This window comes from Trichosurus vulpecula, chromosome 1 (genome assembly GCF_011100635.1).
Source record: "Trichosurus vulpecula isolate mTriVul1 chromosome 1, mTriVul1.pri, whole genome shotgun sequence".
NCBI lineage: Eukaryota > Metazoa > Chordata > Mammalia > Diprotodontia > Phalangeridae > Trichosurus > Trichosurus vulpecula.
In genome coordinates this window covers 467613274-467635322 of record NC_050573.1, presented here as the reverse complement: position 1 = coordinate 467635322, position 22049 = coordinate 467613274, and the positions used below count along the sequence as shown (strand labels likewise).

General features: G+C 34.5%; 1 protein-coding gene across 4 annotated transcripts in view; it reads left to right on the top strand.

Annotated features, from left to right (window-relative positions):
* The window catches only part of TTC37 (tetratricopeptide repeat domain 37), a 122014-nt gene that overhangs the window by 34023 nt on the left and 65942 nt on the right, over positions 1 to 22049 (top strand). For all 4 annotated transcript variants that reach the window (XM_036767420.1, XM_036767412.1, XM_036767403.1 and 1 more), the window contains 11 exons: positions 112 to 220; positions 9018 to 9158; positions 10995 to 11096; positions 12569 to 12708; positions 14031 to 14117; positions 14204 to 14307; positions 14744 to 14870; positions 15786 to 15965; positions 16246 to 16370; positions 17137 to 17390; positions 18482 to 18584. In XM_036767420.1, coding sequence (XP_036623315.1) covers positions 112 to 220; positions 9018 to 9158; positions 10995 to 11096; positions 12569 to 12708; positions 14031 to 14117; positions 14204 to 14307; positions 14744 to 14870; positions 15786 to 15965; positions 16246 to 16370; positions 17137 to 17390; positions 18482 to 18584 — 1472 coding nt within the window. The remainder of the gene's footprint in view (positions 1 to 111; positions 221 to 9017; positions 9159 to 10994; positions 11097 to 12568; positions 12709 to 14030; positions 14118 to 14203; positions 14308 to 14743; positions 14871 to 15785; positions 15966 to 16245; positions 16371 to 17136; positions 17391 to 18481; positions 18585 to 22049) is intronic.

The following is a 22049-nucleotide window of genomic DNA, read 5'->3' as shown; positions in this document are numbered from 1 at the left end:
TTTCCAAATATCTTTTTACAAAAATTCTTACATATATATCCACAGTATAATTTTAAAAACATACCTTACTAAGATGAATATTTATTTTTATTTTGTCTTTATATTTTTAAGTTTCCTCATGAGATTTCTAGGATGAAGAAAGCATGTGAAGGCATGATGAACATCTATCCTAGTGTGTCTTATCCATTGGAAATGCTTTGCTTACATTTAATTCAGTCAGGTAAGTTGAAGTTTTTTGGTTTGTGTTTAAAATTTTTGTTATTTTCATTATTGAATGCGTATTATGTTCAAGTAATTAGGTTAACATGGCACATAAATGAGTATAGGAAGTATAGGGCGTGGTTCTCACTTTTAAGGGATCAGGTCTGATTGGAGAGAGAAAGCATATACCTGCATGAGTACTATTACAAAGAATTTTATGCTGTCAGATGAATTGTATAGTCAAGCTTCAGAGGAAGGTGTGTGCCCTATAGAATCAGAAAAACTTTGTGAAGACCAAGATTTTGAAGGATAAATAGGAAATGAACAGCAATATGAAGAGGTTGAGGAAAGAGCAAAGTTATTTGGTGTCAGAAAAGTTATGAGTGGGTGAACTGTGGACCTGTTTTATTAATATTGAGAACAGGTTAGCGTAATGAAGATGGAAGGACTATGTAGCAGAATATGGGGAAAAGTAAGAATTTCTTTGTGATATGCTTTGGAAATAACAGAATATAAGTAAACACAGAAGAATGAGTCCTGATAAGTACATGTTAAAATTGTTTTTTTTTTTTTTTTTGCCCCATTTAGGTTTAGTTCTAGCAATGGACTGAGAAAATAAATCTTGGAGAATGTTTGGGGAAATTTTTATGGGAAGGCTAGAGCCAATAAAAAAAGAGAATAGAGGTTAGAATAGCAGGAGAAAAACCTGGAGAATTGTAATGTCACACTTTGCTAATTTGATTAAGGTCAAATTTCAGAAAGGTCTAGGAGAAGTAAAGATGAGCAGGCCCTAGTAGTCCTGCGGTGTGGTCAAGAACAATTGAATGGCTATAACACTCCCAGCCCTAATAGATCAGTTGTCAAAAAATGTGAGAAAGTTTTCAACATGAAAATTGCAAAATTGAAAACATGCTTTTAAGTCACTAATATTAAGAGATGTTCAGATTTCAACAACCACATAGTTGGCAAAAGATGATCCAAAGCAGGGGCAGTAGTGGAGGTGCTTTGGGAAAACAGCTGCACTCATTCACATGTGTTGGGGCTATGCCTTGGTCCAGTTTTTCTGGAAAGAAATGTGGAATTATGCAAGAGAAGTGTTTAAACTGTCTGTACAGCACATTGCTCAGCACTATTGCTATTGGACATACTCCAGAAGGAAACAGAAAGGTCAAAGCCAAAAACAAAGTTTTAACATAAAACAAAATACAGCACCACTCTTTTTAGTGTGAAGGAACTGGAAATAAAGTAGATGCCCATTGGTTGGGGAATAACTGAAAACGTGGCATGTGAATGCAATGGATTATTACTGTAGAGTGAGAAATGATGAATGTGAAAAATTCAGAGAAACACGGGAAGATTTGTAATAATTAATTCGGAGTGAAATAAGCAGAATCAAGAAGACAGTTTCCTCAGTTGACCAAGACAGTTTTACTCAGTTGACCACAACAGTGTAAATGAAAATATCACTAAAAGTAACCAAACTAAGTAACTGAAAAACCAAAGACTGATCTAGACAACATATAACAAAATGTACTCACTTGGGTAGAATGTTGTAAATATGAGCAAATAGGGTTACTCTAGAGTAGTGGTGTGAAACTCAAATAGAAAGGGATTCCTACAGTCCATATTGACTTAAAAACCCACAAATGAGTATTATATGTATTATATTGTATTTTTAATTTATTTTGTTAAATATTTGCCATTTACATTTTAGTCTGATTCTCACTAGGGGGTTTTGCAGGTATGTGATAATTTTGCTGTCTCTGCTGTACAGGATATTATTGCTTGTTTGTTTTTCTTATAAAGGAAGGCTCATTCCAGAGGGAAATGGAGGGTTTTCCTTCAGAAATATCTGTGGTACAAAGACAAAGGGAATCAATAAAACATCTTACAAGAAAAAGATGCATGCTCTGTAAGGAAAAGAGCATCACATAACTCTTCAGTAAAGAGAAGGGTATGATTTTCATATTTATGGTAAACATTGCCTTTCAGCCAAGAGGTTTTTTTTTTTTTATTAAATTGGCCTTTGTTCTTGTTAACAAATGTAATAGTTAGCACAGGAGTAGCCTTCTATATGGAAGACAGAAATGGTAAGTTATCATTTTGTTTCCTTCTGTCTTGTGGCATGTGGACTCTCCCTTCCCTAATAGAAGGAGATGAGACAGACCAAATGGAAAAATTTTGGCACCTTGGCATGCACCTTTTTAAAATGTCGAGTCTTGTTTGTTAATAAATTTCAACAGATACTATTGTTTGCATGGTATACAGTACCTTGCATATAGTTGGTGTTTAGTTTAATATATGTAGTTTAATTGAAGTTAAGTATTGTGCTCTCACAGGATATAAAGTGGTTTCCTTTATTCTTTTTATAGATTCTAAGGAACAGACCTTGCCCCTCAAATCAGGTTATAGACTAATAGAGACAAGACAGAGAAGTATAACAAATTGAGCTATATAAATTCAGTAATTATCAAAGTGCTGATATTAGGGTGGTAGATAGATAAGGGATTATACTGGGGAATAGTAGGGCTAATTAAAGGTGGGAGGATTTTAGGGTGAAGATGAAGAACAGAATAGCAGTGTAAGGAATTATAATTTATTATTATTACTATGACCCAGGTATGTGGTTTGAAATACCCTGGGGGAGATGGTCAATATCTGGCTTATGATGATCTCCTAGTAGTTTAGGTTTGCTATTGGAACAAAATAAAATAGTCATAGAATATATGACTTTTGGTAGACTGAAATTTACCTAGCTATGGCAGAGAAAGGACATTCAACAAAGACACTGCTGATTGAGCTAAGCAAAGCTTACCTGGCTCTGTGCTGCTCAGAGTGCTCCACTGGGCAAGTATTCTGAAGCTCATTGTGACTTTTTGTACTCAGGGACCTGAAAGTTATGTCAACAGCTGGAGCCTTTAGTCTCCTGAGCCAATTAAGTCTAGAGTTTGGTTTCAGTACATTTTAAAGAAAAGAACTAGCTCAGACCAAGTCATGGGGGAAGGTTGGGATATCTCTTCCTCCTATTACCAGTTATCACCAAATGGTCATTGTGGATTGGAGAATTCAGACTTGGTGATGAGTTGTTCAGATAGGTTATAGCTTTTACAGTTAACAGAGAGGCATGAAAAGTAACTGGAATTGAGAGGTTTTGTTTTTTTTTTTTTGTTAAATCATAACTAAACTTTCTTAGGTACTGAGTACTTTGAATAGTGTATTTAGTCATTCTTCAGGGTCATTATAGGCATGCTGTGAATAGGACTTGTATTTTTCTTAAAGAATTTGAGCATCTGCTAAAACTGAATCACTCTTCTGTTTCAGAGAGAATGGTAAATTTCATTCTCCTTTGTGCCGCTTTCCATGTTGAGACTTGAAGAGTGTGGTTTTTTTTTTAAACAATTCAGCTTGTTGTAAGACACAGATAGCAAATACTGAATAGCTTTCACAGTTGTAATATGATGAATTTTTTTCCCCCTAATGCTAAATGACCTTTTGGTTAGATTTTATGTTGCTTAGTTGTTGAAGCATTAGACCAGAACTTTTTTTTAAGGCTTTGTGCTTTGGAAACATTAGGAAATCCATGTCAACATAAAATAAATAAGTGTTCACAAAATATGTTTTTCACCTCCTAGCTAGGTATATCCAGAGGGAAAATCCTTTAGTGTTGGCCAGTTGAAACAGTATATGAAAACCACTATAGAATTAGAAGTAAATAATCTTTGGTTACGGAAATGGCACACTTTCTGGGATTTTTTTTATCGCATGTACAGACTTATTGGAACAAAAATCTTCATTTCAGGGCTTTTCATGCTTTCATTCATAGAACTTTTTATCCTTTGGACTTAGAATTTCAGCAGTTACATCTTCCCAGAGTTGAAGCACCTTTCTGCCCAGGGTACATGCCTATAAAGTAGTTGTTTCATCTCTTTCTTCTTAATTTACCATGGTTCCAAGATTTATATCCAAACTTTTCCTATTAACATTGGAAGGAGGAGTGTAATAAATCTCAATTCAGGGCAGTAGAGTTTGGGGATAGAAGACTTTGTCTGCTCTTCCTTAAAATAGGAACAATGTACCTAGTCCTAATGACAATTTTCAGCAACACTGGAGTATTCTAAGTGTTTCTAAATACTCATGGAATGTCAGCCAGGAGTTCACTTGGTTCCTACTCTTACAGCATTTCATCTTGTTCCTACTAGGTTATTATTATTGAGCCTGGGGTAAAAATGAGTCCCTTACTTTTACCTAATGAAGATTGGCTGTTGGGAACCCTAGACAGTAGCTAAAGAACATAGTTGGAGAAAATTATCATACAATGACAGCTTCCCCTCTTCAAGAAATTGGCACTATGAAGATGTTCATTCTAACTTTTTTGAAACTTTTTTCTTTTAACCAGTCTTTTGTTGTTACTGTTGTTCAGTTATGTCTGAATCTTCATGACCCCATTTGGGGCTTTCTTGGCAAAGATACTGGAGTTATTTGCCGTTTCCTTCTCCAGCCCATTTTACAGATGAGGAAACTGAGGCAAACAGAGTTAAATGACTTGCCCAGGTCACACAGCTAGTAAGTGTCTGAGGTCAGTTTGAACTCACGTCTTCCTGACTCGAGGCCTGACACTCTATCCACTGCGCTGCCTAGTGGCACTTCTTATGTACTTTTAATTTTGTAATGTTCAGATGCTCTAGACTAGTGGTCTTCAAAACTTGGTTTGAAGTAAAATTTTTTTAGCATGCATCCCCAATATGCGCCTGCTTATTTATAAGTTTTAATTATGTACATTATAAAAGTTAGAAAAAATAGAAATTAAAAAAGGATTTGATAAAGAGGAAATAATATTAGATCCTAGAGTCAGTAGAGAGCCACTGGAGTTTATAGATTAGGGTAGAGATATGGTATTCACTATGTTTTAGAGAATTCACTGGTAGCTATGTGGAGGATGGATAAAAGAGTGGAGAGATTTGAGGTAGGGAAATCAATTTAGGATGTGACACATATTGTAGAGGTAAAAGTGATGAGGTTTGGCAGTTGATTGGATATGTCGGGTGAGAATAAGGAGTTGAAAATGATGCCAGGGTTGTGTATGTAGGGGACTAGAAGGATGGTGGTGCCCTTGACAGAAATAGGGAACTGAGAAGCAAATGATTGAAGCATACCATTCATGTCAGGTTATCCTATGAAACACATTTTGTCCCACCCAAAATGAAAAGGATATATATCTATATATCTATATCTCTATATATCTCTATATCTCTATATCTATATCTATATCTATATCTATATCTATATATATCGATACATCTACATCTATATCTATATATATCTATATCTATATATATCTATCTATATCTATATCTATATATATAACAAAGAATTTACCTGACAGTTGTAACAACGGTATGGCCAGCAGCTGCGGTAGGGGTGTAAGACCCAACAAGACCAGCAACAAGGGGTCTTTTATTAACTCTTACTCCCCTGCCCAGCGTTCCTTAAGGAGTACCTGCTGCTGGAGTTGAGCCAGAGGAACTATGTGGGAGAGTATCAGATTTTTCCAGTGGTATCTGTACAACTGCTACTGTGGGTTCATGTAGAGGTTAGGTTGTAATTCCTCTGAGGGATGGACAGCTGGCCTGGAAGTGGGAAAGTTGGAAATTTAATCAAGGAATTGTTGGAGATAAGGGTATATATGTATGTGTTAGAGACATGATTGGCTATCATAGGGATAGTGGGATGTTAGCTATCTTTCTACCCTCCTTTTGGTTGATCATGCACGCCTTAGGGTTAACCGATGAGTCCCTAGCCCCTTCTTTGAAGATCAGTGCTGTAGACACATGTGCTGTAGTGAATTAGATAATTAAGCTCTTTCTATTTGTTGGTGGTTTGTACTGTAATGTTATTTTTGGATTATTTCAGTTGTATCTGACTCTCCATGACCCCTTTGGGGTTTTCTTGGCATTGATACTGGAGTGGTTTGCCTTTTCCTTCTCCAGCTCATTTTACAGATGAAAACAAACAAGGTTAAGTGACTTGCCCAGGGTCACACAGCTAGTAATTGTCTGAAACCAGGTGAATTCAGGTCCTCCTGACTCCAGGCCAGGTACTCTATCCATTGCACCACCTTGCTCTCCTTTGTACTGTAGTACAGGCTATTAACCAGAATTGTCTATTACCTATTGTGCTTTTGAGGATTGAGACTAGTTTTTGGCTCAAAGTAGTTGGATTCTGATAATTAATTTTGATAATTAAGATGGGACTTTTTTTTTTTTTTTTTTTTACTGTTTTCTCTTTTAGAATGCTAAAGTAATCAAGTGCCTTTGATTAAGTCTTACTAGGTACAAAGCCCCAGGCCCACACCCTTTTGCTGATTAGGTGTGAAGCCTTCAGGCCCTAAGAAGGGTACATAAACTCAGAGGTTAGCAGGTTGTTTGGAGCTCTCACTCACTAGAAGAGTATTAGTGTGGAAACTCTAGGTAGCAGCTGGAGCCCCCAGGCATTGAAGAAAACCCAGATGCTGGTGCTTCTCTTTTTGGTTACTGTGTATGTGATGTCTTGATTAGACAAAGCCTTTCTCTTGAATTGTGTTATTTGATCTGTTGATATTTATTGTTTGTAATTTCTATTTGTATTTGGGCTGAAGTTCAGGGTGCTGGCTTTTCCCCCTGAACTAAGTGAATGATATGTGTATGTTTGATTAAAGTGAGATTGTTAATCCCTTAATGTTGCTTTCCTTAGAAGAGCAGATCAAAGAACCTGTGCTGGCAGCTCTTATTGCTGGTCTTGTTGGGTCTTACACCCCTACAGCAGCTGCTGGCCACATTGTTGTTACAATTGTAAGGTAAATTCTTTGTTATAGCCATCTGACTTTCCATAAATAGGGAATATAAAATGAAAACATAGTATTTATTTTCTAATTTCCTTGGAGGTGATTAGTCCCAACTAATCAATATAACACCATGACTTATGTCATGGTGTTAATTATTAGTAGACCAAGTCTTTGAGAATACTAGTATACCTTTATGGCTAAAGCCTGCTAATTTTCTATACATGGTAGAGTTTGATTAAAAGATTATTTTCGACAGCTGTTTATTGAACAGCTACTATGTGTAAGGTATTATGTTTGGTATTGGGCATGTAAAAATGTAGTACATACTAGTTTTGCCCTCAAAGATATTTCAGTTCAGTTAAGAGTAATTACTTATGCATAGAGTGAAATAGCAATAAACAGTGGCATGTACAGAACATGGTGTAATGTTGACAATAAGAACTATTAAAAATTCAGAGAAGAGGGAGAGCCTACGTGTTGGTACTGGAGTAGAGTAGCCAGCTATTCCTAGAACTCATTTTGGTGCATGGGTAGAACATATTGATAAATCAGTCTTTATATTTCCCTTAATTGTGTCATTTTGTGTTATGTCTTTTTTTTTTTTACTAGCATACATATCGAAATAGTCATACTTTCAGTTTCTTCGCCAGTGCCTCTGCAGAACATTCGAGTTTTTAAAATTGGGAAGGGGGTTGCCCTTTAGTCATTATAGTGTCCACTGGCATTTCCTTTGCACATGGGAGCTGCTGAGTCACTGTCTATGTAGAAGTATCATTTGCATTTAGTTTTAGTTGCCTGTAGTATTGACTGAATAGTAAAAACTTCCCAGTTAACATTTTTTTCTTCCATCATATTTTTTTTAATATTTTGATATAAATCCTGTGAAAGAAAATTTTGTTAAATATTTCATTTGGTGGAGAATGGAAATTTATATACAGATATTACTGCCATAGCACATTGTTTTGTTTTGTCCTGACCAGTGATTTTATTGGTTAGAGGGCTTCTCCTGGGTAGGGAATTTCCCTCTGCCAGTGCAGATTGGCAGCTTGTCTGCAATTCAGAGATTCCTGGGGTACTTAGAGGTTGTGACTTGCCATATGGTCAGACAGTCAGTGTCTCAGAAAATATAAGATAGGAACCAGATCCTTCTACATTATAGGCAAGTTTTCTATGAACTTTGACTTGCCCACCTCTCTGTCAAGTCTTTAGTCTTGTTTTTAGTCTTTAGATCTGTTTTTCAGATTTATCACTTTATGTTGGAAGTTATTTCTTTTTAAGAGTTTTTAATTTTCACATTTTATTTCCTGTACCTCCTCTCTTTTTTCCCAGAATAGTTGAGATTAAGCCCTTTATTGTATCTTAAATATTTCTGAGGTTGGGAGTGAAAGATAGTAAGCTTTGATTGAGGGTAGAAAAAAATGAGAATATATTTGGGTTCATAATTACATAATTTCGATTGCTCTTTTTTTTTTGTTTCTTCCAAATTGATCATGAAATTAATGTTATGGATTTAATGCATAAAATACATTTATTGCATTGGTTGATAATTACTACATAGACGTAACATCTTGGAAAAGGAAGACTTAAAAGATTTTACAGCATTTTTAATGTAATTGTTAGGCTGCTAGTCCACTAAAGGAGCTTATTCAAAGGAAGAAAGATAAGAAAAATGGGTAGGTAGTAAGATATTCCTGAAATCTTATAGACAGTTTGTAACAGAGTGCTGATCAAATTTCAAACTCTTGTTACTTAGGATGAAAGTACTTAATTAAGAGCAAATTTTCTTTGAAAGTTTTGGCTGTTATGACATCATTTAAGAATTCAGTTTCTAGGTAGGAAAGGAGTGTGGATGTGCCTGAAATAGTAGGAAAACTTGTTTTATTACCATGTTTTTCTGTAATTTTACCAGTAAATAATCTAGCTTTTAAAAACTAATATAGACCTGGAACTTAAAAACTTCTTGCATATGAATTAGATTATTTTTCCTTTATACCAGGAAGTTTCACTGATGAAGCCCTGCAGTACTGTTACCAACTGGTGGAGAAGAACTCAGAAAGTGGTCCTGGCCTCATTGGCTTAGGCATAAAAGCACTACAAGACAAAAAATATGAAGATGCTGCCAAAAACTTAACAGAAGGTAAATATGTAATGCATAAAGTAAAATAAGTAGTACAATTGTGGTCTTAAAGTGATACTCATTCAGTTTTTAAGTACTTAGTATTGGCCCTTAAAGAACTTAAAATATAGGTAGAGAGAGAAAAATCCATAAGAAACAATTAGACAACCATTTCAAAGCATCTTGCCAGCAGGGTTGAGGGTGGAAGCCTATCACAGAGGATGCTAAAAAGACCTGTGTTAAAAGTGCAACCTCTGATAGATGCAACTGGGCAATCCTGGACAATCACTTAACATCTCTGAGCTTCAGGCAATTCTCTATTATAGATGGTAGCACTCTTCACTGATGAATGCAGCCACAGGTTCTGAATATATTGATGCAATGGCATTAATTGCTATTCTGAGAAAATGAAAGTGCTCATAAAGTAAATTATGTGTATATTCAAGCTACTTTATTTCGCAAATGAGCAAAAATGTCACCAACTTTATATTCTAGAAATTGTGAATTCTGCATATTCAGACATAGTAATACAGTTATCTAGTAATATAGTAATTACAATATATAAAAAATTAAAAGTTAATCAGGTTATTGACTTTCTCAAAAATAATTATGTTGGAATCATCTGAAAACTAGATGCATATAAAAACCTTTACATTTTTGTATAAGCCATCAGTTGAAATTTATTCCAAATTAGCAATTCCGGGCAAAGTCTAGTTTTTCTCTGTTTTTGGATAGAAAAAACTCAATTTCTCATTTATTCTTTCATTTAAAAAATTCTGGCTAAGTTTTATTCATAGAACAGAATAAAAGCAAAGGGTTTTGGAAGTACTTTTAACATTCCACTTTTGTGGAATTTCTCTAATATGCTAATTTTTCTGTCAGTCGCATAGGTTTTCTACTGGACAAGTAATGAAGCTTATCCAATAGAATGTTACTTTCTTGAGGTCAGGGACTGCAGGGTTTTTGTCTTTGTATCTTTAGTATGGGCCTTGCCCTGCCATAGAACCCAGTGTTGGACATTAACTTGAATTCTGCCTGACGCTTTGTTTCTCCAGGAGCTGTTTCTGATTCAGTTTTTATTCTGCATAGAGAAAAATGAAAGTTAATCATTTTGGAAAAATATTGTCTGTTGAGAGTCTGGAAGCTGTTGGAAACCCTCAACATTCCTTCTTGCAGTGCGACTTAGCCTTTCCCATAGATAGAGGACAGAGGAGGCAAGAAAGCCCCCAAAGGACAACTCAACAGGAGGAAATGGCAGAACAGTACTGAAAATATTTTAGAATGAATTGTTAAGTGCGTTTACTGTTACCTCTCAAGGATTCAGCATTGTACAGTAGAAAAACAATAGATTTGGAGTCAGAGAACCTGGGTTAAACTCCCACCTTTAACTCTTAGAACTTATGTGGTCTCATGCAAGTCATTTAACTTCCCTGGGGCTCAGTGTTCTCATCTGTAAAATGGGAGCATTGGAATATTTGCTCTTAGAAGTCCTTTCTAACTCTAGATTTATGATTCCATGATCTTTTGTATAATATGTGACATGTACATGATTGTTCCAAGCTGAAAATACACAAAGGAAGCTAATTTTCTTTTACTTTTATAATAATCCTTCCTATTAATGAAGTGTGTGTGTGTGTGTGTGTGTGTGTGTGTATACACACCTATATATGCATGTATATCTACATACACACATACATATTTTGTGTGTGTGTGTGTGTGTGTGTAAGCCATTGCTGTCCAGTGATTCAAATTGCTTTAAAATTCGTAAAGGTTGTTGTCATTGCTGTAGGCTCAAGTTGCTTGTTGTATAACTCAGTCACCAATAATCCTGAGTTTATGATTATTGTGTTCTGTTAGGATTAAAATCAAGCAGTGTCTGCATAGTAGGATGGTATCATCTGGCAGAGACCCAAGTGAAAATGCATCGCTATAAAGAAGCTATACTTTCCTGCAATCAAGGTAATAGTTTTATTGAAATCTTACAATTGAGTTATAGTGGTTGCTCACCTAGTTTGTTTCAAGGGCAATACAAAAGGTAGCATGGTGAATTGGATGTAGGGATAAACTTGGGATTAGGATGGCCCAGCTCTGAACCTGACCTCTTGCACTTAGACATGTAACCATGGACAGGTTATTCTTTGATCCTGTTTCCTTATTAGTAAAATAATAATAACAACAGTGAGAGTAGTAATATTGATAGCTAGCATTTATATAGTACTCTGAAGTTTGCAAAGCACTGCATATAACTCATTTGAGTTGGGGACAATATTACCTTTCATATATTCTTCATGTGGCTGTTGTGAGGATCAGTTGAGATAATGTATGTAAAACACTTTGCAAAATTGAAAGCACTATATACATAAATGTCAGCTTTTATTTTAATTTTGAGAAAAATCATTTCTGTATTACTGCAGTGTTTTATTGTGTTTTCTAGAATGTAGAATTATTTAAGATTTCTTAAGTGTCTGTGTGAGATAAATCTTTAGCCATCATCTAATAGGTTCTCAGGTACATAACCTGTCAGTAAAGACTGACAGCTTCTCCTGAAGGGTTCTTTGTGTTCAGAATTTTGAGACTGGGGTTGATGGACTTTAGGAGAATATGTTTCTGACCTTTAGGACTTTATCAAAGGTTCTGAATTGCTCCAAGAGTGCAAAGGAAAATCCTAGGGAGATCTGGAGCAGGTATGATTCTGAGAATGGCATCAACTGAAATAAGGGAGGGATAGGGGAACCTTGACGCTCTATGCTATGTCTTTGGACCTGAATAGGTCTCTGAGTTCTATACTTGTCTGTTTTTCTTCTGCTAAGGAACTTATAGAAGGCATACTGAATGTAATTTATAGCCCAGTTGTGACAAGTCATTTTGATATGGGGTGGTGGGATAAGCCTTAGTTATCTAGTAAGTTATCTTTGTCAGTATTCTGAGATGCCTAGTTATTGATAGAGAATATAGCATATTTTGGTATAGTTCTGTCATTATTTCAGGTATTTTCTTATTGGGCTCAATGAAGATTTCATTTTTTGCTATACATTATCATAGGATTAGAACTACAAAGGAACTTAGAGACTATCTGATTTTGTTGTTTCATTTACAGATGATAGCAGAAGTTAATAGTAGCTAGCATCTGTATGGTTCTTTAAGGTTTGCAAAGCGTTTTACGTATGTAATTTTATTTGATCCTCTGAACAGCTCTTTTGATGAGTCAGCTAACCTGTACATGGTCATTATGTAGGTAGTTGGTACTAGAGCCAGATTCAAACCCACAGTCTCCTGATTCCCAATTCCTTGCTTTCTTTAGTAACCACGCTTTTCACATGTGCTATATTAGTAATTTGTGCTTCTCTTGAAACATACAACTAAGTTTATTAATAATTCTTTTAAAACCCCCCTTAGAGAAGATTCACATTTTTATTTTTACATTTCCTTAGCTCTGAAGACAATAGAAAACTTCAGTGCACCTGGTAGAAGTCTTCATCAGAAGAACCTCTGCCTTCGTTTGAAAGCAGAGGCCTTAATAAAGCTTTCAGATCATGACTCTTCAGAAGAAGCAATTGCCACTGTAGATCAGGTATTAAGAGGTTTCCCCTCAGTTTTTCATGGCTGTCATCAGTCAAGTCTTTCCCTTTTAAAAAACTTTGCCTTGGAAAGTGTGTATTCCCAGTACAGTACCAGATCTGTAGAACTTACATGGCAAACTTCTTACTTTTGGTTTTCTCAAGTCATCTGCTTGACTTTTTGGTTCAAAAATTGGAACATAATTTATTAGTAAATGTGAACAGTGACTAAATAACACTCAGACAAATGTGCTCTTTTTCTTTCTGTTCTTTTGTCTGTTATTGTCACATGTTAGAACAAGTTCGAGGTTTTGATGTCTTAATGTTTCATTTATTTATTTATTTTTTTGAGAGGGGAAGGCAGGGCAATTGGGGTTAAGTGACTTGCCCAAGGTCATACAGGTAGTAAGTGTGTCAGGTGTCTGAGGGCAGATTTGAACTCAGTTCCTCCTGACTCCAGGGCCGGTGCTCTACTCACTGCGCCACCTAGCTGCCCCTAAAGAACATATCTTGTACCTACTGAAAAGAATAACATGATGATACACAAGTGACTTTTTATTAATGATGATTCTCTGCAGACATGCAACTTAATAACTTCATAGAAAAGAAAGTTGAATTTAAGGAACCACACTAATTTCTTAGTGTTCTAGTTTGAAAGCATTCTTATCAGAAAATGGCATAAAAATGTGAGTACTAAATACGTTATCCTTAAAGATTGTTAGCAAAAGAGAGCTTTAATATCATTGTGGAGTTTGTTTAAAAATTTTCTTGATATTTAAAGGTGATTATATCATTGTATCAAATTCTATCATAATTTAATATATATCATTTTGATATGTTGATGTAATATATATCATAAAATTCTATCATAATTCCTTAAAATTTGAGAATAAATTAGTCAACAGTTGGCCCCTATTTTACCTTGGTATGAATGGGTTTGTCTCCTTTTCATGTATACTGTATTTTTATAAGTATGTTATCAGTTCCTTAGAAGAAAGAGCTATGGGTGTTGTGCTAAGTTTGTTTTTACAGCACCTAATATGGTGGCTTTTACTCATAGTAACTCCTTAACAAATGTTTGTTGAATTCAATTTTTTGAATTTTGAAAAAAATTTTTGTTAAGTTCTGAAGTATTTTAAGTCATTAAAAAGATTTCTCTAGGAAATAGCATGAAAGAAACTGAGAATTAACCAGTTGCCATTGGGCTTCTACACTATAATTTTGTGGCTTTTATGTTTTAGTATTGCCATTCTTTAAGCAACAAATCGTGCTGTTGTATGAAAAGAAAAAAAATCAGTAATAAATGATTTAACAACAATTTGAAATTATTTCCTAGGTCTCAGATGCAAATAATATTCCAGAGCTTTTAGTTCTCAAAGGTCTTGCTTATCTAAACAAAGGCTTAACTGATAAAACTTCAAAGGTAAGTTTTTAATTAAAATTAAATTTTTAAAAATTAAAAGCTGTAGAAGTAGTTATATGGAATTAATAGTATATTTCTCTTTGTAGATTGTGGAAGAACTCCTTTCCTCTCACCCTAACCTAGCTGCAGTCCATGCCCTGGAGGCACTGATTCATTTTACCAGAAAGGACTACCCAGAGGCAGAGAAAGGGTATGGATACATGGACAGCACACAGACCAGTTTAAAATTTTGGGATTTGTTACAATATCCAAGCTTGTACAAATTGATTCTTTCTAAAGTTCTCTGCCATTTTTTGGATAATTTTATTTCATATATATCCAACATAATTAAAATACCACATTTATTGTAGCTTTTTAATTTCTAATCAAGTTATCATAATGTGTTCAGTAAGTAAGGATCATGTATATGTCTTTATTACCTAGCACAAGTTGGGTGCCAAAGTATCAGTATGCTTTTAAAGCATTTTTTTCCCTTTAAAAACATATTATTTTACTAGGCATAAATTAATTCCAAAAATAATGTGTTGGGTTTATTTGGCACTCTAAAATTTATGCAGGCATTCACAGTGTTAGTTAGGAATGTCTAAACATACATTCTACAACCTCACTTTTTTCCTTCTTCTCAGATTTCAGAGAGCTCTTGACAGAGAAGCTGAGGTTGCTGATTATTATTACTATCTTGGACTAACATATTGGTTCATGAGTGAAGATACAAGAAAAGACAAAACGAAAGCTCTTACCCAGTTTTTGAAGGTGAAAAAAATACTTATTTCCACTTTATATGATACAAATATATGTTGCATCTCTCATGAATGTTTTTTTAAAATTGAGTCCTTTTCTTTATATTCACTTATTTTTGAATATATTTCCTCCAGTCAAGCCTTCCCCTGTAATTAAGATTTAAAAAGGAAAGAAAAAAAACACAGTAAAGCAAAGCCAAACAACACAATAGTTGTTTCATTGTTTTTTGATAATGCTTTGTTGTGACAGACTTTTGAAGAAATTTTAAGTATTAAGAAAAGAAAGTGCTTTTTAAAAGAAATTCACTGAAGGAAACTGAGAATTAACCATTCTCCTCCCTACCCCCACCAAATGTAGCTTTTAGATTGTCTTGTCCATAATAACATTGCTTTACTAGTCTAATTACCTTAGAGCAATAGAAGAGACCTTGGAGAGGGTCTTTATCCTCTCATTTTGGAGATGAGAAGCTAAGGCCTTGAGAGATTTTAATTTGATCTTGGTCACACGACTTGTTAGAGCTCAAGCTGAGACTCTTGACTCCTCTCCTAATGATCTTTTTGCTGTCCTGTTTAACTCCTTAATTTTCTGAATTGAAACCAAACCCTTTCCTTGATTGCTTTTTAACACTGTGAAATCTTGCATTCTTTTCTTGAAAGCAGAATAGTTTTCATAATTTTATAATTTTTAAAAATCTTGTTAGCTGTTATATACAGGAAAACAGATATTTTGTTGACTTTGCCTTTTCTTATCATCCTGGAATAGCTGTCATACTTGCTTTAAATCAGTCCTTCATTAAAAAGACATTTAATCAGCTATTTTACATTGAAATATTAGATTACTACTATCATCTCTTTTGCACATATTTTTTTGAAAATGACACTTCCAAATATACTATTTATATTTTTTCTATGTGTTTTTTATCTAAAGGCTGCAAAATTGGACACGTACATGGGTGAGGTTTTCCGCTACTTAGGACATTATTACAGAGAGGTCGTTGGAGATAAGAGCAGAGCCCGGGGGTGTTACAGAAAAGCTTTTGAACTGGATGAAACAGATGAAGAATCTGGAGCTGCTGCAGCTGACTTAAGTGTGGAGCTTGAGGATATGGTATCTCTCCTTCTTTGTCTTTTAACCATTTTCCCCACAGTGCCTTTGGTATAGTTACATACCCTAATTTGAACAGCTGTAGTTGTCTTCATTTTGCTATCAATTCATCTCATCAGAATGTTTTTACCATGACCTTGATGTAGCTATTTATTTTAATAGCATATCAACATAAGATTTTTAAAAAGATGTGAAAAATCTGCTATTTAGTATAGGAATACATTTGAGAGTTGTACACACATATCTTGCTTTTAAAAAATATGACTGATTTTTTTTTTATTAGGACACTGCTTTGATTATCTTAACAACAGTAACTGAAAAGGCAAGTGCTGGGACAGCCAAATGGGCCTGGCTTAGAAGAGGGCTCTACTATTTGAAAGCTGGTCAGCATTCTCAAGCAGTGGCTGAGTAAGTGGTACCATATTCAGACAATTTAGTGGGATCATCATTTGTAAGTATTTAAGACTCTATGTGGAATATTGGGGCTATGGTGGTAGCATCAAGGTCCTAATGTCATATGCATAAAAAACACTCAGTAAATTTTTGTGGTTTATGTTCATCATGTGAGGATTTTTCTTCACTGTATTTTTCAAGCAGGTTGTTTAAGTGAGATCTTTGCATAGTTGGATCACAAGTTCACTTGTCATTTTACTTAATCTGGCCTTCAGAGTAATAGATTTTATTTGGAGGTAAAGTGATTATTGTTTTCTTCCATTACTTAAAATTCTAAACACTTGTGTGGAGGAATTGCTCATTAAAATATTGAAATGTGATGAAATAAATGCATTAAAAAGTAATGGTTAGCTTAAAATACGGATATTAATCCTGTTGCAGTGTTTTAGAGTTGTATATATTGAAAGGTGAGGATTTGAAAAACAGGGTAAATGAAACTGGATAAATGCTCCCGTTGAGAGGTCAGAAAGCTGGAGCATCATTGGATACAAAACGTCGAGCTTGTGAAGGGGGATCTTTGTGGAAAAGTTTTTGCATTTCTAACCTGGTCATCCTAAATTACAAGTAATGTGTCTTTTTATAGTACATCACAAAATTTTAGAGTATATGAATATATGAGATTTAGCCAAATTTATAATTTTTAAAATTGGTGTGTTAATATTTTAGTTACATTCTCCTTCACCATTTCTTTTATTATGAGACTTTTTCTTAAAATCGTTAGTTTACAGGCAGCATTAAGAGCAGACCCAAAGGACTTCAACTGCTGGGAGTCATTGGGAGAGGCCTACTTGAGTAGAGGTGGCTATACCACAGCTCTGAAATCCTTCACAAAAGCCAGTGAATTGAACCCAGAATCTATCTACAGTGTGTTTAAGGTTGCAGCAATACAGCAGGTCCTAGGCAAATACAAAGAGGCTGTAGCTCAGTATCAACAGATCATAAAAAAGAAAGAAGATTATGTACCTGCTCTGAAAGGTAAACTTTTACATTTTAATTGCATCACTAATTTTTGTGTTACTAAGCAGTAAGCTTTCATTTAGAAAGTTAGACATTGCCTTTACTGTGTTCTAATCTGAAAAGGATTTCCATAATCAACAAATAGCATGTACTAGTCAGAAACAAATAATTATGTATAGTAAAATCCTATCCTGATATAGTTACCCTAAATTGTATTATTTTTGTACCCCAACTTCTGCTTTCTAGAGAAACCACTTCACATACTGGAAGAATTAATGTTAAGGACTTTTGCCTCTTTATTATGTTGAGCTGATGTAGCAAATGCAGTTTATTTTAGTAGAACACTCAGACATAGACAACTCTGTTTCTTATGATTCAAATAAAGTTTCCATCTAGGTAGTCCATCAACATCTCAAATGTAACATCTTCAAAGTTAAATTCATTACATATTGTCTTTATAGTCATACCTCAAAAATTGTAGGACTTGATATTTTGTAATAAGCTTCAGCAGTAGCTTGTGTCTTTATTTGTAAGACTTCCAGAGGCATATAATACAAATTCTTATCAAATTTGGACAGAAAATAAAGCAGACTACGTAAGATCTAGAATTTTGATTGATAGAATAAGCTTGACTTTTTTTTTTTAAAGTAAGTTCTCTTTATACTGTCTGTTCTTTTTCTCTTTGTTTCCCTGAATGGAAGACAACCAGATCAGAATTAACTTAGGCTTTGGCTTTCACATCAGTGTCATTTACTATAATGCTGGAAAGGCTTGTTCCTTTGTAATATTTCAAATAAAGATATATATTAAAGGAAAGAGTAAATTAAATTTTATATATGTATGTATATATAATTACTGATGCTATTGCATACATTTACTCACATCTGACATTCTTTAGTAGGATATGGGCTCCTACAAAAAAAAACCTTAAAAACTACATTAAGCAGAAATCATGGAATTATCTTGAATTTTCTAGAAGGTATATTTAAGAAAAAGACTCCTGTGAATATGACCACCATAGTGTTCAGAATTTCCATGAGTCGGCAGTGAAATTAATGCTACTGTTTTATATGAAAACTTACATTTAAATTCACACTTCTTGCTTTCAGGTCTTGGTGAGTGTCACCTTATGATGGCAAAAGGAATGCTGACTGATTACCTTGATGGGAAAGCTGTGGACCACATCGAACAAGCCTTGGATTACTTTACTTGGTGCGTAAGGAGTTGCTTGAGTTAATCTTGCTATTAGTCTCTTTGTAAAATTTCAATTAAACTTGATGTCCAGAAAATAAATTTACGGTTTAGGATGAGACAACAAAATTACTATTTTAACTTGAAATAAAGCAATAGTTCTTTGGTTAATCTCAACATAAAGTGAAAAGTACAGGAAAATGCTTTGTTTAAAAATATTTTAAGAGATTTTAAACTTTCTATCTTGCCCTTAAAAAAACATTGCAGCGTTTAGGGATCAATTTAGCATTTTATATTTTCCAAAACTGTGAAGCATTTTCATGATATTTTACCAAGATATTCTAAAGAGAAACTAGAAGGGAAGGAGCTACTTTAGCTTAGTTCCTATTTTCAAAAAGTCCAGTGACCTGCATAGAATAAGCACTTAATAAATGTTTAAAAGGACCTCTTAAAAAACAATTCCTTAGTAATCCAATTTAAATATGTATATTTTTGGTTTTAGAATCATCTGATAACTATAGTAATATGTCAGTACCTCAAGGATCTCTGATTTTGTCGGTGGAGAGTTCCCACATTGATGAAGATCTCGGCCCATCTATAACTTAGTAGATAAATCTTAGAGAGCTGCCTGAAGCTCAAAGAGGTGACTTGCCCATGGTCACACAGCTAGTAAGTGTCAGAAACATGATTCGAACTCAGTCTTCCTGACTATTCACTCTGCCATGCTACCTCTCAACTATTAAACGATAATGCTTTTATTTGTCTGCAGTCTTACTGTGAAATACTTTCATATATATTCTCACTTGTATAGTTTCCTTATGTAGTAAAGATAGGTTTGATTATCTTGAATTTTAACTTTGTTCAATTATCTTTTATGCTAGAAATAGTTGCATTTGGCTTGAGTTCTAGTGTAAAGAGTAATGACATACGACCAATAATTTTATGGGTAGTCTGTGAGATATGTCCACTAGAGTGCATATTTTCAGTCTTACTAAATAAGCGTATTATAGAATACATCACATATGCTATGCATATTTCTTTACTAAAATTTTATTTTTCTCTCATGGTTGGCATAGTTGCATTATGGTATAGAAGGAACTCTGGTTTCTTGAAGGATACACCAGTGGAACACAAGCTCTGGTGAATCCTACTACATGGGAAAAGCCCTAAATTTGAAACTAGGGAAAGACTGCCTAGCTGAATTCAGAGTCTCCTTACTACAAGTTTGGCCACCAGATGATTAGTTTTTTTTTTAAACTTTAGCAACTCTTGAAACCACGAACTAAGGCTTTCTAGAATCACAGCATCTAAGATGTGAGAGATCTCAGACCATGTTTTCTGAAAAGCCATCCCTTCTACATCATATTTAACTAAAGTGTAACATAGTACCTCCTGATGCAGCCATTTCTGTGTTCGGATAGCTCTAATTGTTAGGACGTTTATTTTTACCTCATGCCTAGATTTTTTTCTTTGCTTCTTTCAGTCCTGGTTCTGCCCCACATAGTTGAGCATAAAAAATACATTCCCTATTTGTGATAGACTACTTTTCATGTAATTGAAAACACTCTTGGGTTCCAGGGTGGTGATTGCTATTGTTAAAGGGAATACTAGCCAGTATAAAGTCACAGATCCTGGAAAAATACATATCATATTTTCCATTTTTGGAGGAGTTTGCATTTGGAAATTTTAAATCTCTGGTGGTAGTAGTGCGGCTTTTGGTACGTTCATTAGTAGCCTTCATGCTAGTAAGGTAGCAGTGTTGGTGCTCACTGTGTTAGGAACTTTTGAGCCGTGTGGGGTAGCACTATATTCAAGAGTCCATAGAATAGGAATATATCCCTAATATTGTAAAATATGCTTTAAATTTAATTTTGTTTATCTATTCTACATCTAGAAAGAGGAACTTTTTTTTTTTGAGAAATTATATAAGGCTTTAAATCACGAGGCGAAATTGGGTAGAAAAGAGATTCTAAATTAGTGTCCTATAAGAGAAGGGAATCTGAAAGATTTGGATTGTATTTGGCAGATAGAAATATTTGATTCTGTGGTTAGGATAGATTCAGTATTTTTTGTGGAAGACTTTAAAAAAAGCCTGCATTGAGAATATAAAACTTCAGAGGCATTTGTTGTTGTTCAGTCATTTTCAGTTGTGCCCAAATCTTTGTAACCCCTTTTGGGTTTTTCTTAGCAAAGATACTGGAGTACTTTGCCATTTCCTTCTCCAGCTCATTTTACAGATGAGCAAACTGAGGTAAACAGGGTTAAGTGACTTGCCCAGGATCACACTGCTGTTAAGTGAGATTTGAACTCAGGAAGATGAGTCTTCCTGACTGCATGCCTGGCACCCTATGTACTGTGCCACCTAACTGCCTTGAGGCATTAAGGAGACGCATTAGAACTCCCCTTTGCGTTTGTATATGTGCGTATACACACACACACACACACACGCACACACACATGCATATATGTATATACACACACACATGTATATATGAAAACATTCATCTTTCCCTTTTTCTTATTTGCTTGTTTTCCCTCTCCTTATTTTTACTTTTTGCCTCCTGTCCATTCTACTTCAGAATTACTTATTTGAGTAGAGCAACAAAGAGTCTGCATAAGAGGTTAGGGGAAACTTCACCCCAACACTTGTCTAACTTGTTAATTATTGCTGTACCTGGAACAAAGGGAGAAATAGGATAGGAGAAGAGCACAGCTTGGAAGGATGCCTAATGGGATTTTTGAAACTCCTTTAGCTATATTTCTCTGTCTTTCATTGTAGCAGAGCAGTTTTGCTATTTATAGTAGCTGGTATAATGCTATAACAGGTAATATGCTTAATAATTTTATGTGGTGGTAGTATATTTCTATAAAGCTAACCTTAAATTTAATTTTAATCTCAATTGTTTTTTTTTTTTCTGATAGCCTAAATTTTTTATTGTTAACAGTTAAAGATGTATTAGGCAAAAATTACTTTATGCAGTTCAGAAGGCATTATTTTCTCTGATTAGCTAAAAAGGAAATAATAGTTCACATTTTGTAGTACTTTATCATTAACCAGGCACTTTTACATATAGATTATTTCATTTGAGCCTAAAAATTACCATGTGATTAGGTAATTGAATTTTAACTTCTTAGATGAAATTAAGAGTCAGAGAAGTGATTAAATTTTGTTTGAGATTATATAGATAGGAAGTAGAAGAGCTTAGAAGCAAATTCAGGTCCTCTGACACCAAATGTAGTGCTGTAGAATTAAGACTTTTAAGAGAAGTGAAATTTGTATTGATATCAAATCTGTTTGGTCTCCAAGGAGAATAAGGTTGTTCCCTCTTTTCTTCTGTTTCTCTTTGTTCTTTGATCTCTTTTTTGTTTTCAAGTTATCAATTTTAGAAACTTAGACAAAAGAGCTTCCAATCTTCTTCTCTGCTGATCTTCCCAGTAGATTTCCAGTCATGACAGCTATAACTTGTCTTACTTCTCAGGAAATCA